This window comes from Engystomops pustulosus, chromosome 2 (assembly GCF_040894005.1).
Source record: "Engystomops pustulosus chromosome 2, aEngPut4.maternal, whole genome shotgun sequence".
Lineage (NCBI taxonomy): Eukaryota > Metazoa > Chordata > Amphibia > Anura > Leptodactylidae > Engystomops > Engystomops pustulosus.
Window position 1 is genome coordinate 212,291,072 of NC_092412.1, and position 17,998 is coordinate 212,309,069.

The 17,998-nt window shown below is 41.9% G+C and overlaps 1 protein-coding gene across 2 annotated transcripts in view; it reads right to left on the bottom strand.

Annotated features, from left to right (window-relative positions):
- Positions 1 to 4,291: 4,291 nt before the first annotated feature.
- Positions 4,292 to 17,998, bottom strand: part of RNF43 (ring finger protein 43) — a 39,126-nt gene continuing 25,419 nt past the window's right edge. Inside the window, exons 2-10 of one of the 2 annotated variants that reach the window (XM_072138034.1) lie at positions 13,688 to 13,810; positions 10,930 to 11,004; positions 9,631 to 9,762; positions 9,426 to 9,527; positions 8,086 to 8,259; positions 7,886 to 7,988; positions 6,595 to 7,659; positions 6,099 to 6,331; positions 4,292 to 5,008 (exon numbers count right to left, since the gene is read on the bottom strand). In XM_072138034.1, the coding sequence (XP_071994135.1) occupies positions 6,285 to 6,331; positions 6,595 to 7,659; positions 7,886 to 7,988; positions 8,086 to 8,259; positions 9,426 to 9,527; positions 9,631 to 9,762; positions 10,930 to 11,004; positions 13,688 to 13,810 (1,821 nt within the window). In that variant the 3' untranslated portion in view covers positions 4,292 to 5,008; positions 6,099 to 6,284. Of the gene's footprint in view, positions 5,009 to 6,098; positions 6,332 to 6,594; positions 7,663 to 7,885; positions 7,989 to 8,085; positions 8,260 to 9,425; positions 9,528 to 9,630; positions 9,763 to 10,929; positions 11,005 to 13,687; positions 13,811 to 17,998 lie in introns of both variants that reach the window. The other variant, XM_072138033.1, reaches the window with a different exon arrangement.

Sequence of the window (17,998 nt, forward strand, 5' to 3'; positions counted from 1 at the left end):
TGGGGCATTGGTATTTACCAGTGCAGCAAGAGGGGCTCCAGAGACAACCCTCGCAGCGCATGCTCATTAGCATATTTTTACAATTGGCTTTTTGAGACAAAGGAGCCCCTAGAAACAGTTTTCAGGATTAGATCCTGCATCAGAATGGGAGGATTCTTCTAGTGGACCTGCTTTTGTAAGTAGAAAATAGAGGTAGATTTCCTTTAAGAACAATCGCAATAAATTCTTCCCATAGCGTATAAAAGTCACCAACACTCCACAACTCCTTTGTCCAAACACCAGTTCATTTATTGTGTGCTAGGAGCCTCATGGTATGGGTATTCAAGCCTTGCCAAACACTGCTTGGTATGTGAATCACCACTACTGGACTCTAGAGTAGTGGAGGTATTGTAAGTGGATTGGCCAATCACAGATCTCTAATAAGCCTTGGTCTACGACTTTCAGACAAATATCACCTAACTCACTGCATTGTGCCAATGGTAATTCTGTTCTTAAAGGGACTCCACCACCTCCTGACCATGCCACAATTTCAAGCAGCATTGCAAAGGGATCATAAACTTTCCAGACATCCCCTCCAGTCTTCTAGTGAGAAAATTCTTTATTTTATTTTAATGCAAATTAGCTGCTGGACGCATGGTGGACAGGTTTTCTTAGTGCCTTCTTTCTGCAAAATATGTCAGTCCTGGTGCAAATGTGTAGTGTTGGTTGCTACTGGGACACACAGAAAGAAGACGACAGGTGGTTCTGCCTCTAGTGCAACAAGAAGTTCATTTTTCTCAGAAAATACATTTTGAGAAAAGGAAAATCAGGAAAGCAATGTCTGGAAAATGTTTAACGTGCTCTATGTAATGTTATCTTCACTTGTTGAGGTTGGAGTTGCTAACTCTATTTGCAGTGTCAGCCTAAACTCTGCTGTTGCAGTGAAGTGAGATGTTATAGCTCCTCTATGGCATATTAGGTACTTGGCTACTTAGTTTTTTAAGAAGTTTAAAAAAAATATATATTTTTTTTGTTCCAGCATGACTGTGCCTCAGTTCACAAAGTGGGTTGGTGAGGAAGAACTTGACTGTTCTGGACAGAGCCCTGACCACTTCCCTTTTGTACACCTTTAGGAGAAATTAGACCAGAGATTACGAGCCAGGCCCTCGCATCCAACATCAAGATCTGACTGCAAAATTCTGGATGAATGGGCAAATATAGTCTAAAATCTTACAAAAAGTAAATTGTTTAAGCTTCAAAGAAATGGGGGGCAAGGGGGGAATGAATATTAATTAATATGGATTTAGAATATGTCATTACAGCTCCTGTAGATGTACCTATACACTTGTCTATATGTGTATGTACGTAAGGCATACTGCTCCTTGTAGAGTAGAAAAGTGAAATTCAGGTCCAGAACTGTAGATATAGTCTTTCCCAGAAGTGACACTGGTGGAGGTCTGGCAGTGGGCAACTGCATTGATGTCACTGTGACTAAGGAATTTTCCATTCTCTAATTGGAACATTTATTTTGGCTAATTCCTAGCTAAAACAGAACTTTGGGGCCAACTTTGTGCAGGTATCAGATGATCTCTTTTTGGAGATTATTACATTTATTATGCACCAAAATGCTTTTTACAAGAATGACATTTTTTTTGTAAATTGTCTTGTTACATGGTTTTAGTCATAAAGCTTATTGTGTATGGTACTATACCTGGAGTATTGGTCTAAAATTGTAATTAAAGTCAGTTTTGCAAATAGAAATATGTTCTCCTTTATACAGTGGGTTTGGAAAATATTCAGACCCCTTTAAATTTCTCACTCTGCTTCATTGCAGCCAATAGGCAAGATAAAAAGTTTTTTTTTCTGCTCATTAATGTACACTCTGCACCCCACCTTGACACAAAAAAATGAAATGTAGATATTTTTGCTAATTTATAAGGAAGGCACACACCTGTCTATATAAGACCTCACAGCGCATGCCAGAGCACACGTGACTCATGAGGTCTAAGGAACTGCCCAAGAAGCTCAGAGACAAAATTGTGGCAAGGCACAGATCTGGCCAAAGTTACGAAAGAATTTTTGCAGCACTCAAGGTTCCTAAGAGCACAGTGGCCTCCATAATCCTTAAGTTTGGAACGACCATGGCTCTTCCTCAACCTAGACGTCCAGCAAAGTTAAGGACTCATGGGAGAAGAACCTTGGTGAGAAGAATCCCAAGATTACTGTAGCTGAGCTCCCAAGATGCAGAAAGAAAGTTCCATAAAGTCAACTGTCACTGCAGCCCTCCACTAGTCAGGGCTTTATGGCAGAATGTGCCAACGGAAGCCTCTCCTCAGTGCAAGATAATGAAAGCAGCAGACAGTTTGCAAAAAAAGCACATGAAGGACTCCTTGACCATGAGAAATAAAATTATCTGGTCTGAGAAAACAATGATTGAACTAAGCGTATGTGTGGAGAAAACCAGGCACTGCCATACAGTCCCAATTCCTATTCTCAGGGCCGGATTAAAGGAGGGGCTCCTGGGGCTCGAGCCCCGGGGCCCCCACCACTTTTACTTTTTAAGGGGCCCCCACCAGTTTCCGTCAGTCAGCGACTCAGCTCAGCTCAGTTGCAGCCCGTGGCTGCCTGCAACGAACATAGAGGTCTAGGATGTTAGCTGTGTCAGTGAGACACAGCTGCCTTCGCTGGGGGGAGATCGCCATTTTCTACAGCGGACTGGCAACTAAAGTCTACATCGAGCTGGTGGTTGTATACTAAAGGGGTCTGGCAGGCAATATACTACAGGGGTCTGGCAGGCTACATGCTACAGGGGGCTGGCAAGCTACATACTACAGGGGGCTGGCAGGCTATATACCTCCAAAAACATTGTTGGAAGGGCCCCCACCAGTTTGCGCCCAGGGGCCCCCACCACCCTTAATCCGGCCCTGCCTATTCTGTATATATGGACACAGCACAGTACCACTACTCCTATTCTGTTTATATGGACTAAGCACAGTACTTCAATTCATATCCTGTGTATATGGTCACAGCATTGTACTACAATTTCTATCCTGTTTATATGGACTAAGTAAAGAACTGCAATTCCAATCATGTAAATATGGACACAGCTTAGTACTACAACTCTTAGCCTGTATATATGGGCACAGTACAGTACTACTACTCATTTCCTGTGTTTATGGACTAAACACAGTACTACAATTCATATCCTGTGTATATGCATGCAGAACAGTACTACTACTCCTATCCTGTATATATGGACACAGCTTACTACTACTACTCTAATCCTGTATTATATGGGCACAGTACGGTACTACTATCCTCTATGTATGGACATAGCACAGTATTACTACTCCTATCCTCCATATATGGACATAACACAGTACTACTAGTCCTATCTTGTATATATAGACACAGCTCAGTACTATTACTCTTATGTATATGGACACAGCACAGTACTACAATCCCCTGTATGATTTGCATGTATGGGCACAGCACAGTACTACTCCTCCTACACTAAACCACCCACAGGTCCTTATGGACCGATGCTTTACAAATAGCCCCATATGGCAGCGGTTGGTGGCCGCATTAAAAAACCAAAAGATTTATACTCATCTCAGTCTGCATACGCGATGCTGCCAGTAAACCTGGGTAGTACACCCCGACTACGCATCTGCGGTAGGTACGCAGCATACACTATGCGGACAGGGTGTTATTCCAGCTTCATTGAAGGACAGAGAAAAGGCACCAAGAGATCCAGATGCAAATCCGGATTGCCTCATAGGATTCATACCTAGGCAAGTATAGATCTAGCAGGTGGTTCCACCTGACAGGTTCTCTTTAACAAATCCAAGATGTCCCTGGTAGATGTCAGAATGGCACTGGTCAGATCGAAAAGACAGGACATGTGTATAGAGTACAGAGATCAGGGGCGTAACTTGAGGTGGTGCAGAGGGTGCGGTCGCAAAGAGGCTTTGGGGGCCCAAAAGGTCTCACTTTCCCATACGAGAAGATTAGTACTATAAATCATACATTATAGGAGCCCTGGCACAGACTTTGCACTGGTGCCCATCGGCTTCAAGTTACGCCACTGGCAGAGATATCTCCTGTAAGTCGCAACATTGTTATATCCTGTGATTAATAATAAGGATCTATCACTGTATGGTGGAATACTGGTACACCTGGGCTGGAGGCTGATCCCCTTAGCTACACCTCATCAAATGTATCAGCGAGAATTCCCACCTTCTACAGTAGTTGCAATGTGCAGCACAGCCGTGTCCTCTTTGCAATACTTTTGAGTAAATGAAGAGCAAGACATAAATCCATAGGAAAATTAGCTTCATTAGTTCTTCAAAGAACCACATTCTGTCTCATAAATATAAAACTTTTACAAATATACAAAGCATATTTTTTATACAATTTTTACAAGGCACAAGAGCTTACAATCAGTTCTTTTGGGACATGAGGCACAGAAAGTAGAATTTAAGTCATGAGACGTAGAGCTGGGATTCAGTACCTGAGCAATGTCTTTTGCTGTGAAGTTCCCATTTAGGTACCATATTTCTAGAATCTCAGACTACAAACACAAAAGCTGCCATATCACAGATAAGGTTTCAGTTATGGTTTAAGGCCAAAACTGGTTTTCAGTTTATAATTATAAAAGTGAATCAATAAGTGCAATTTTCTATCATCGTTAACACCTTGTGTCCAGTGAATTGGTTAGAATACAGTATATATTGCGCAGGCAATGCGGCCATTGGCCTTATGTTCTTGACATTCTACTTCCAATGGAATGGTTCAGTCCTGGAGAATAACCACGTATGGTATGCCCCGAAATCTCCAAGAAGGGTCTGCTCCGATTCAGCTTGACAAATGCAGTCACACATCAGTCCTGGTTAGGTTCTCCCTGCAGATAAGATTCTCCTTTACAAGGACGTGAAGAATGGGGCTGGTGGATCAATGTGTGATAAGTGGAAGAGGTGGTCTGTGAGGGTGAGGAACAGAGCTCTGTAGGGTCTTATCACAGGAAACTCTACAAAAATAAGACAAACATTAGGATAGCAACATACAAGCCTTATCTATACAGAAGACGGTGTTGATCTGCAATAACAGATACAGTCCTTCAACAAAAGTTTTGGGTTAAAAAAAACTTTTTTTTAACTTTTTTTGTTTGTTGCCTATATAGTACAGGATAGGGGATAAATGTCTGATTGTATTGGGTCTGACTGCCAGCCCCCCCCCAACCCTATAGATCCGTAGAATATTGGACCACAAGTCATCTTCTGCTATCCCCTATTGAAGACTACGGTCATCCTGTAAATTGTAGAGAAATAAATGGAGCGATGTGGATAAAAACTGATCAGTCCTGCGCTCATGCTCACAGCAGCCCAGATTTTTGTCCGCTATTAATAACTCAATGTGTAATAGGATTTTACAAATTGTCCAATAAAATCAATGTGGAACTGAAGATTCACATTTCAATTCCACTCTCCTTATATGGAGGCTGTAACAGAGAGCACAGACGCAAATGTGAACTGGGGCTAAGACTAGAGATTAGCTGACTTGCCGTTTGGCTGCATGACCGGGACATATTGCCTGATTGCATATTGCAGATCAGCCATTCCGGAAAATTGACACCCCCTAGCAACTAGCCATGGCTATTGTCAGTGTCCAGCATACACTCATCTCTACCCTAGACTGTAATTCACTTCTGGTCTCGTCACAGGGGAATAATGCCTGTCAATGGGATGCATTTATCAGAACTTGTATGCCAGATTTTTAGCGTACAAGCCCTGAACAAATCATAATTACTAGCAAACCGCCAATAATTGCAACTCCGGTGGCGGATTGGGAACAGGGACTTCATCATATATGATACATGTCCCTGAATGTGCTCAGTTATTGTTCGATTATTACACATCAATGACATCTCTAATACTTCTATTATCAATCACATTACCATCAGCCTTCTTTTAGGAACGTATCTATCACTTTTACCACTAACATGATTTTCATAGCTGCTTAACCCCATGAAGCTTCTGGCAAAGCAGCAAGGCATGAAATGAATATACAAGTTTTCAAAACTTTCTCATCAGGCTTAAGAACCGGAAGTGTAAACTCACATGCACAGATGTTCTCGGCTTGGTCAGCAGCTGCACAGACTCTGCGGAGATGAAACGGGTGTAGAATGACCTTGGAGACTAAGGGAAAATCTGGAAGCTTGGATGTGAAGGCAGCCAGCTGAGGACTAGCAGTCCACATACTGGAGCCTGTAGGGGTCCTGCCAAATGGTTGTAATGCCTGAAGTTTTACACTGCGTGTTCACATACAGCTTCAATCTCTTCAGTACCAGCACCTAGAAGAAAATAAAGTGTCTACTTATCACCATATTTCAAGAAATTTCAGAAAATAAAAGCACAAAACCATCCATCATATAAATAAGAATTGGAAACAAAGTCTCGACGCCAGGGAACCTAACAACCAGAAGTTTTCTCTTTGATTTGGTATGACTGCTATCTCTAGAAAGATGGAACAGGGTAGCCTTACAAGCCAATTTAGATGAAATAATGACAGCCCCCAAGGAGTAGAGCCATTTGCCATGTGAGCTTGCAATCTTACCTTGGTTATGATTAGTGTGATGGGGAGGGTGATACAAGTGCATCATTGCCGTGTTCTCTCGATTAGTGTTCACTCTTGTATGTGGTAGTCTGCCTCCATCTGTCCAATGCTGAACACCATGGCTTGTGTTGAAGTGGCGGGCGCTATAAGGTGGTACATGCACCTGTGTAGATGACCTTTTTTTTCGATGACTTCTACTTGGAGGTTCGCTCCTGTGCCCCCTAACAGCCAATGGGGCTTCCACTTCATTTGTCTCAAGCGCTGGTGATGGAGATTGCGGTGAGGACTGGTTATGCCTCATAGCCTCCCTGTTAGTCCTTGAATCAAGGTAGTGCCTAGCAGAATGAGTCCTTGGCTCTTTACGAGTCAACAGAGATCTCGATTCCCCACTATGACCATTAGCTGACCTGTGCTCCCTATGACTCCCGAGATCTGTCCTTACCTCCCCCCTAGAGGGCCGAGGTCTCCGTTTAGGTCTGTGGTTGTGGGATGAATTGGGCTGTTGCCGTCTATAGTGGTGATGCCTGTGCTGGTGGTAGTGGACATGGCTGGCATAGGAATTTTGGGTAGGCACAACAGTGTTAAATCCTGGGAGATCATTTTGAGGTAGAAGAATAGAGGCAAGTGCTGGAGGTGGTGAGTCTCCGGGATTGCTCTGAGAGCTGTGGCAACGAGAAGAGGATGAGGATCCTTGTAAGCAACGAAGACTGACATCTGTACAGTTCTCACTGGAGGAGCCATTAAAAGGTCCAGAGCTGCTATCGCTACCTGGGTCATCAGGTAAATATCCACTCGACACCGGGCAGAGGGGAGAAATGCCAACTTCCCTGGGTCCTTCAGGTGTACGACGGTGAGAGCGAGGCACAGCTGCTTCCCATTGAAGTCCAGTACCAAGAGTATAAGGGGATCGGGACAAGAACAGATTATTATTTAGTGGGGGATATATTAAAGGTGTTGTATGGGGATGAGGAGGATACTGGAAGTGAGCAGTTCCTGGGTGTCGTCTCCACAACTGAGGATGTGAGGGAGGTCGTACAGGAGCAGGACGTGAAGTTGTGTTTGGTTCTGCTGGAAAACGAAAAAGACTAAATTATACCTGCAACTATATAATTGGTTTAATGGACTTAACCCTATGGCTGTATCTGAAGTAATATAACACAAACAGCCCTAAAATAACCCTTTGACTTTTTGGATGAAGCTAGAGCATATTCTATACCATAGATATAGTGCAAGCTTAGACCCCATTCACAGTGCCGCAAGTCATCGAGTAATATAATACATGTTCACTTACCCAAGATGTCAAACATGCAGAGGGGGCAGGTGCGATTATCCCTCAGCCACGGATCCACACAAATCAGGTGGTATTCATGGGAGCAAGGTAAAATCCTTATTTCCTACAACAACAGGAAAGTCCAAAAATGTTATAATACACCCAAACATAAGAGAAGTACTGCAATGCTGACATTATATAAGACCTAGAATAATAATCACCTGGCCGTCTGAAAACTCATCCAGACATATGGCGCACATAGGTAAAGAGCTGCTGGTGCTGGCGTTTTCAACTTGACAACCATTTACAGTCCTCGGATCTCTTACTATTCGAGACTGATATTTTCTTGTGGCAAGGCGACTTATGGCCAGCGCAGTCTGTTGCTGCACAGAGTCCTATAATGAAAGTCAAAAGAACATAGATAAATACACAGTAAAATTCGTAGCTTCCATTGTACCCTAGAAACAGTCCTTCCCTAGATCATACTAACAAGATTTTCAGTGAACCCTCAACAGAGAGAGTAAGGGTGACTTTACACATAACGTACTACAGTTTTAGTTCCGCGCTGTCCATAAGGCAAGGTGAGGCCTTTGCCTCATGCGGCAACTTCCTCCTACCAGCAAGGTCGGCAGAATTTACTGACTCAGACAAATCAGCACTACAGAGACTGAAGTCAGGTCGCCACTTCAAAAGCTACATCACTACTGACCAAACAGTAAAAAGTTATAGGGTGAATCTAATAGGCTGTCAGAATCATACAAACATTCATAATACCCTATAAGCTCTCCTGCACACGAACACGTGCTGTGGTGACATAGCACATGCCTTCGTTAGAGGCTCCTTCTCACTGCGGTTGAATTGAGTTTCTAAATGCAATTCAAGCGCACTATGTGAACGCAGCCTCGTGGTCCAATTGGGACAAAAAAGCAGCCCTGGCAAACAGACCGTACCAGCCCACATACATTACAGTGTCCTACACGAAAAAAAGTGAGAGGGGGCATCATTTTAATGCTGGCAGCAGAATATCTTGGTGCACCCCTGGTTGTAGTGTAGATATGACAACAACATATGCACATTGTGGAGAAAAATCTGCAGCAGAAACACCTTTTCTATCCACAGTAATAGGTATCATGTCATTTAACGTTATGGATCCCAGGACGAAATTTGCCCCCCTGGCCATGGCGATAACATGGCATGAATCCAGGCGATTTTTTGCAATGGCTTCGGGATTACCACAGAGGTAGATCCCACAACCATTCTGCGACGTGTGCAGATACCCTGAAGAGCATACCAAGAATTATACTGATGGCTTTGTGGTGTAGAACAATGAAGAACTTTATTCCATAATCCTGATAAGGATTTGGGGGAAGTGGACACTGAAAAGCAGGAAAGATTGATATATTATCTGCAAATGTGTAGTCAAACTACTTAGGCAATGCGCTATAACGTGTATCACATACTCTATGGCATAATACACAAGATCTTTTTTCAGGACCGTGTTCCCCTTCATCCAGTAAATTGCCAATGAATGTACACAACAAAGTGTCCAGAAGCCAGTTACCTGTGTTGTAGTGCGCTTGCAATGAAGCCGGATCACAGAGTATATCACAATGATGGACACTGTTCCAACCACTGTGGCCAGAATCCAGACGTCATGGACAAACTGTAAGAACAAAAAGAATTATGAAACTTTCTGGAAATGATTTACTATGAACAAGTTCAGCCGTGTCCGCTGCCCCATACAACACCATATCTGTGGGCCTCACCAGCTTCGGTGCCTCCTGAACCTCAATTCTCACATAGGCTTCAGTGTTGTTGTGGACAAGGGACATAAGCGCCTCTGCATTTTGGTCGTCTACCAGCACCACAGGTAGGTTTAGATCGGAAGGTTTTTCCAACTAAAAATGAAAAAAACAAAACAAAAAACAAACAAACAATTCAACATTACATTTTTAGTGATGCAGCTGCTTTTCAAAGTGATACAAGAGATTCTATTAAACTGGAAGGATTAAAGGGAATTGGTCATCAGTTTGAATCAAACAAAGCTGCAGACAATGTTAGGTTGAAGCCTTATCTTTGTAACCATACCTTTTGGTAGCAGCAGAACTGTAAAAAAGTATTTATATTCCAGGATTGTAGCTGGATTCGGAGCACTCTGGTGCACAGGCATGAGATCTCATCACTGTACTGCTGCACAGCCGCTCTCCTTGTGTAACTGTTTCTGCATTCAAATAGAAGCTGCTACAGCAGGGGGTTCCACTACACAGCAGTATAGTAAAGAGAGATCATGGGATAGAAATGCATTTTTCACAGTCCTGCTTCTACTAACAACTCACACAAATGTATGGTTACATGAATCAGTAGGGCTGCTACGGATTCTCTTTAATTGCAGCTTTGTAGCATTGTCTGATGAGATTGAGAATTGCCCCAAACACTCTTCCCGTCTTATTTGAGTTTAAAGGGAACCTGTCAGAGTGATTCGGAGCACTAAACCATCCACTCACGGGTCCTTATGGTTTAGTTCCCCGAATCACCCTTTATGAAGTTTCTGACTTGGGTGCAATTTAAAAAAATTATACTTTACCGGGGCTTCTTGAAGCTGGAGAGGTATACCCTGGCTTCACTGCACATGCGTTGTGGCTATGACGCATGCGCAATGGAGCCGGGTACTCGTCTCGACATCACACAGCATTGCACGGCAGACAAAGCTGCATTTTTTTTGCATGGGGCCCACTTAGAGACCAGATACGGTCCAATTTGGGACCCTAAACCACAAGTCTATTTGTGGTCCTCTTTGTCCTTCCTCCATGCTTTATACTGCAGCTGAGCACATACAGAGCAGATTTCAATTGCATCAAGCACTGAATTATTATAATCTACCATAAACGCGAGGTATACAGAGGATTATATTATTGGCACACATATAGTGGGAGAATTGAGCCTCCATGAGGAAGGGAGGGGACTGGATATCTACTTTACACGTAGAAGAACTGAACACTTTTCAATAGCCCACAGATACGAAAAGTTGGTATCCAGATTTCACAAAGCAGTAAGGCTCCAATTACCTGGTGCACAGCATCCTTGTAGTCACTAATATCGAAGATTACAGCTTGAGAACCCCTGTCCCCTGCAAGCCGAACCTGAAATAAGAGCCATGAGATTACTGGAGGGCAGATACCACAGTACAAAGGAAGACAAAGGGACCGGGGAGAGAGGAGGGTGAGGAGTCAGAGCAGAGCGGCACACTTTTACGTATCAGATTATTCTATAGGGAAATCTGCTAGGGAAACTTTACTAAGCCTGCAAAATTTGCTATTAGATTTCATAGCACAAATCTCTATGCACATCATTTCTTTCGGTAAGCACTCAATATGCACCAAGCACATGGAAGGCGCACATTTCCAGGGAGGAGCCATTGTTCAGGCTACACACGGATGTGCAAGAAACTAGTGGCTTACACATCAACTATGTCACCGGCTCCAAGTATATGAGTTTAACCTCATTCACCGCCTTCAATGTGAAAAGATGCTTTACTCTAGCTGACTTCTACATTATGGTAACGCATATTTAAGAGGACATCAGTAACCTAAGGGTATCTAAACACTTTGCGTATTATTAGCGGATTTTCCATGCAGTAAATCAGCCGTGTGGTACAGTAGCACTGTGGTTAATGGGGTTTAGGACAATCTCATACAAACAAGGCATGAAAAATCCACAGCACAAACACCTTTATGCCATGGATTTAGGACCCAGTAGTAAGATAGTCCCACTAGTATGGTTCAAAAAGGTATATTTATTGTTGCAAATAACTATGACCTTTCCGCCTTTTATCTCAGACCAATTTGCTATGTGAGGACTGTAACGCTGCATATAGCGCGCCTCTGCTAGTAGCACCATACTACTGCACTATATACAGTCCTCACATAGCAAGTCAAGTTTATTTGCAACAATAAAGATACCTATTACCGGAGTGATGGGCTCACTATCTTACTACTGAATATGGGATTGGGTCTCTTCCCGGAGCACCTACCTCTTACGCAAAGTGTGCATCAGAATTCTTCCTTAAGGGAAGTTATTAGGATCTGACCTGCAATTTATTTCTGTGGAAATCAACCATTGCAATGCTAAGTTTGTGCTCCGCCACTCTTACTGCAGAAAAATCACGGCTTTATACACATATACACACGATCTTGGCAGGTTTCCGATTGATGTGTAATGGCTGCAGACTTACTGCTGGGGTAGATCCCGCAGCCATTACACAATGTCTGCAGATATCCCTTATAGATGATGTTGGGGCCTTTGTTTTAGTCCTACTTGATGATCCACTACAGGGAGACTGCAAGCAGGTAAAACCAAAATAGGAATTGTCTTTTTTGCTATATTTTCAGTTGTACCCTTAAAAACCTTTCTGAAAAAACTCAATAAAAAAGGGGTTATCCAGGTATACAAATTTCCTTATGGCCGGGCTGGGGCGGGCTATTTAAAAATAACAAACGTGTACTTACCTCCTCCGGCGCCGAGGTCCGTCTTAACTGTGCGCCGGTTTGATTACAAGGGAGCACAGGGAGCTTTCCTGACGGCCGGAATCTCCCATCCGACACCATCTCCCAGTGCTTATAACGCTGAGAGATGAGGACGGATGGGAGGAGCCGGCCACATCGCCGGCCGGAAGCTCCCTGTGCGCGGCTTCTGTGCCCCTGTAAAACAGGAGCACGGATCAAACAGACCGGGGCACAGGACATCAGCGGCGCCGGGGTAGGTAAGTACTTGTTTATTATTTTTAAATAGCCCGACACCAGCCCGGCCATAAGTAAATTTGTATACCCGGATAACCCCTTTAAGGATGACATTTTTATTGAGATTTTTCAATAAGGTTTTTAAGCGTACAACTGAAAATATAGCAAAAGAGACAATAATTACTATTTTGGTTTTACCTGCTTTCAGTTTCCCTGTAGTGGATCAGCAAGTAGGACTGAAACAAAGGCCCCAACATCATCTATAAGGGATATCTGCAGACATTGTGTAATGGCTGCGGGATCTACCCCAGCAGTAAGTCTGCAGCCATTACGCATCAATCGGAAACCTGCCAAGATCGTGTGTATATGTGTATAAAGCCGTGATTTTTCTTCTGCAGCAAGAGTGGCAGAGCACAAACTTAGCATTGCAATGGTTAATTTCCCTCAAAAAGAAAGCAGATATGGAACAAAATGGGAATATTATATTTTAGGAACAGTGTCAATCTTTTTAACATACTCATTAAGATCAGCGTCATCTCGGGTTATCTTTTCTACATCTTTGTTAGAATAGCCTTGGCATTTATTGTCTGGTGCAGGCAGCTAACCTAAATTTCCATCTGTGTGCAGTGTACAGTACAGTACAAATGACAGGGGATAACAGATGGTTTCTGACTACTACAACCCCCCTCTGCATTCCTCGGCTTCAGGTGCACAGTCAGAGGTCAGTAGCCAGCTGTTTGATCAAAAGCTGGATGAAAAAAAGGCACCCAGAACAATCGAGCCCCATGCACCATCATTACCTAGTTCACTAATTCATCATAGTGGTGATATTAAAGGGGTACTCCATGTAACAACATGGGAGGGAGGATAGTAGGAGAAGGCACCCACAGATCAAGAAATGGGGGTCCCGAGTCTTCTGTGTACAGTGTACTTGGCTATCTCTAGCCTTATATTTTTTTTGTGTTTTATAAAAAAAAAATGTCACCATACATCATGGTGATGGTAATGATGGTCCATGTGAAGGAATATACACACACAAATGTAGTCATTTATCTCTGCTGTTGTATCATACATTAATAGGACTTACCTTGTTAGCCAGGGATAGGCACGGTTGAGGAGAACGTTCTGGGCTCTCCAGTTTAACAATGGAAATGAATTCCTGCTTTGGCGGGTCATCGTCACTGGCATTGCACAGAGACAGTGGGTGAAACTAAAGAGAGAATGAGACACTTGTAAGAATTCAGCCATTGAACGATGTACAAGAAAGAAATTATCACACTAATGAGAATATGGACCAAGGATGACGGCCACAAATGCTTAAATATATGCCTTAAGTATTTTCGGTGAAGTCTGCCGTTTTTGGCGGGTGACTGCAAACATCCAATGCAGGATTGTAGACTCTTGTTTGTTTGCCTTCCATTGAATATGCGCTCAGAGGAGGCCAAGGGAGGTGACAAACGTTCTGCTCCCTTGCCGAAGTGTTCTTTTATGCGATTCAATAGAAAGACGTGGTAAGTGATGGACAATCAATCTTATTTAGAGATTCACAAGCCTGTCAGAGCATTCACAGTGTTAACAGACAAGAACTGGAGATATTTACATCTAGTAATACAAGAGTAGGAGATCTTCCGTATTCAACAGAAGGAACCTGAACATCTTTCGTCTAGCAAGATCTTGCAACTTTTTTCAATTACTTGTCACAAGTACATAGTTGAGGTATGCAGACTGAGATACATGAGAAGCAGCCACTTTGTAAGACAGATGATTATTTAGGAGAAGGCAGCTTATAAGCGGTCATGGATATCATTACTTTTCACCACCTCCATCTGTTCATCCTTTAGGTGCAACCATGTTGAGTCTAGTGTGGTAGGAATTTTTCTCAAAACTCCACCAGTTCCAAGTAGGAATATGATGACCTGAAGGTCCTCTTTTGCCTCTCAGTGTTCCATGTGAATAATATGTGAATGTCCATACTCAACCATGCTCTATAACAAGGGATTTGCTGGGTTGGCCATCTCATGCAGTTCCAAAAAAGGTAATAGTATATCATCCTGACCATTGCCCCAACACTCCGTGAAGAACTTATAGTCCTCCAAACAAGTGCCAATCATAAATTTGTGACATGGACTGCATGCCATTTATAAAACTAATTCTAAAGGTGTAATTTCCAATGGTCAGAAAGGGAGTAAAAGTACCAGACTAAAGAACTTTACTTGATCAAAGTGTTAACCACAGTGATTGTAGAAGTTGATAATGTTGCCATGGTTCAGTCAACGAAAAGTGCCTATGTATCGTCCCATGAGCAGAGTTGGCTCTTATGTGGTGTCTGACTAAAAGCACATACATGCTAGGTTCAGCTGTTGGTAGAACAAGCTCTATTGAAGGTAACTGGACAGCGTTATGGTGGCCTATGTTGAGAGCCTGGGATTTGGGTGGAATTTAAAGGGGTTGTCCGTTTTCAGCAAATTATTGATATTGTTTAAGGAAAAGTTATACAATTTTCCAATATACTTTCTGTATCAATTTCTCACCGTTTTCTAGATCTCTGCTTGCTTTGCTTCTATAGAAAGCTACTAAATTTACTTGCAGTGAATATGATCTGTCCAGGGTGAGGTGATGGACAGGCATGTGCACGAGCTGTTATTATCACTCAACTCCTATTAGTATAGGTGATAATGGCTCAAGTACCTGCGTGTCCATCAGATCACCATGGACAGATTATATCCACTAGAAGTAAATAGAGAAGCTTTCTATAGTAGTACAATTTCTAGCACATTTCTAGAAAACCATGAGGAATTGATACAGAAGGTATATTGAAAAACTGTATCAAACTTTTCATTACACAAAATAATATCAATTATTTTCCTTTATATTAACTTTTGCCAGAACCAACTTTGAAGTCCTACTTTTGTACGTTAATCCCAATATTTATCAGCTAAGGGGTCAGTTGGCATGATTGTATATTTACAAAAAAAGAATACAAAAAGTCATCTTTCTAAAAGCCGTTTCAGAAAAAAAAAAATGTTGTCTAATACCAAATAGCCTGAAAGCTACAAAAGAAAAAAAAAAAGTGACAGTGAAATGAGATAGGTGGGCAAACAAGGAGAGAGTGCAAGGTAAATGTTTGCAGATAGATGAACAATATCAGGTATCTAGGTTGAGGGGCTCCATGGAGGAAATGAAGGAGATAGAATGAGATAGGAATGTCCCCAGACGTTCTAAACATCAAGAACCTGCTTATGAGAATATAATAATTGTGCTCCTGGCTCCAGCGCTCACTCCAATCCAGCCACAAGGAATGTCTGTGTACTTGGAGCAGGATAACAATATTTAGTCTGAAGATAGAAGGACACAGATGCACAGATAAACACACCATCTCCGCAGCCCGCCTCGCTAAAGTCTTCTCTCTGTATATAGCATAAAGAACACGGACTGACAATAATGTTTCTATCTCTACATTTTTAAGTCTACAGTCCAGTTTTATAGATTGCAAGCTCTTGCGAACGGGACCCTCTTTCCTATCAATGTCATCTGTTTTGCTCTGTAATGTCTAATTTTGTTTGTAGATGTGCCCTATATTCTGTAAAGAGCTGTGGAATATGATAAAAAAGAGTAAGTATCATTATCAAGACCCAAAAAAAAGCAGGTGACCACATCAGAGACAGAACTGTCGATACATTGGACGTGCAGGAACGTGTTTATATTCCATGCAGAGTGACGAAAACACCCAACATTGGGTGTTTTTTGTCGCCATTCACCTACACCGGACCCACTACGGTCCCAGCCTGCAAAACTATTTCAGTGTATTGGCACTATATGGGGGTATTATGTGGGCTATTTATCACAGAATGTTTTGACACTATATGGAGTTTTTTTTGCACTAAAGTAACAAGAATGTACTCTAGAAATAGTGAGACTATTTTTCTAGTCCCCAGAACCCAATTTTTTACAAAAAATCTTTGACGTGGTGGTTGGTCCATGAAATCCAGCCAGCACACAGTCCACGATTCACAGCCGTCAGCTTCTAGCCTAAAGGAAAACTCCAGTTAGGCTTGTGTAAATATTACTTGCTTGTAGTTCCCCGAATCATTTTTGGGTGGCCCAAAAATTAAATGTTGATCAAGTGATGCTCTCTCATTCATTCATTAGCCCTCATAACAAGAGTGCGCAGGTAGCGTGCATGATGGAGCCTCCCATGTACATGACCAAGTCTGTACACATTAATCAAAAAGGGGAATAAAATACACACCTGAAAACTAGCTGTAAAAATGAGTAAGTCCACCAAAAATTTCATGTTCACAAATTCAGGAAGCAATTATTTTAAATTAAAAAGCAGTGACGTATCTGCTGAATCTGGAATAACCTTTAGGGCATTTTCTAACATTAGATGGCAAAAAATACAGTCTACAACAAGACCGGGCTAAATTCTTCCTGTCTGACACACAAGATCTATTACTAAAAAAGAACAGACTTATGTACATTGACAAAACTATTCTGGTTATTGGGTTTTTTTGGGGGGGTTTTAAATATAAAAATAAGGCATATTTGAATTGACAGCTGTAAAAGGGGCGAAACGATTTCACATTTTTAAAATTATTATAATTACTTTAATACATTGCTTCTGCCAGGATACAGACCGCACCAAAAGTTGTTTTAATCACCAATCTGGGCAGTTTTTGAAAACACATACCCTAAAAAAAAATAATTGTTTTTACTACCTGCAGAGGCTAGCATTCATTTTATACACCATATGGATTTTGTGGTGAACAAACCTAATCTTTAACAAGATCATGTGCTTCAGCGGTCCCCAACATATACTATAAAAGACATATGCGCATGTGTTATTATGAAGATGGAACAATAAAGCAGAAAAAATATTTTTTGTCTGTTTGTTGCTGGATCATCGTAGTCCAAGTGAGTCAATATGCACACTGCAATAACGATATGTGATGATCGCTGTTGAAAAGCTTTCATATCCTTGATATATATTTATATATACGCACGCAAATATATATACACATACGTACATAACTCCCCCCCCCAATGTAATTCCTGTAGTAAGACTAAATCCCTGAAACCCTTCCAACCCATTGTGGAGGACATGGCTTCTGGATACATTCAGCAGAACAGGACTTCTCTATGCCATCCGCCAAGCATCACTAGAGTGAAGAGCTACCATCTAACTAATATCAAGACAAAAACAACCTATAAAAATTATTTTTATAATACTGTTCTCTAGCTGGCCCAGTTTCCTTAAGGTCATTTAACGACTCCATTAAATATTTATTTGCGTTAATAAGACTATGAGGAGATAATATATTGAGCATTAGATCTTATTGGAAACTGTAAGACAAGGTTTATACATTGAAGCTTTGTTTTCATTTTCAAAAAGGATTAC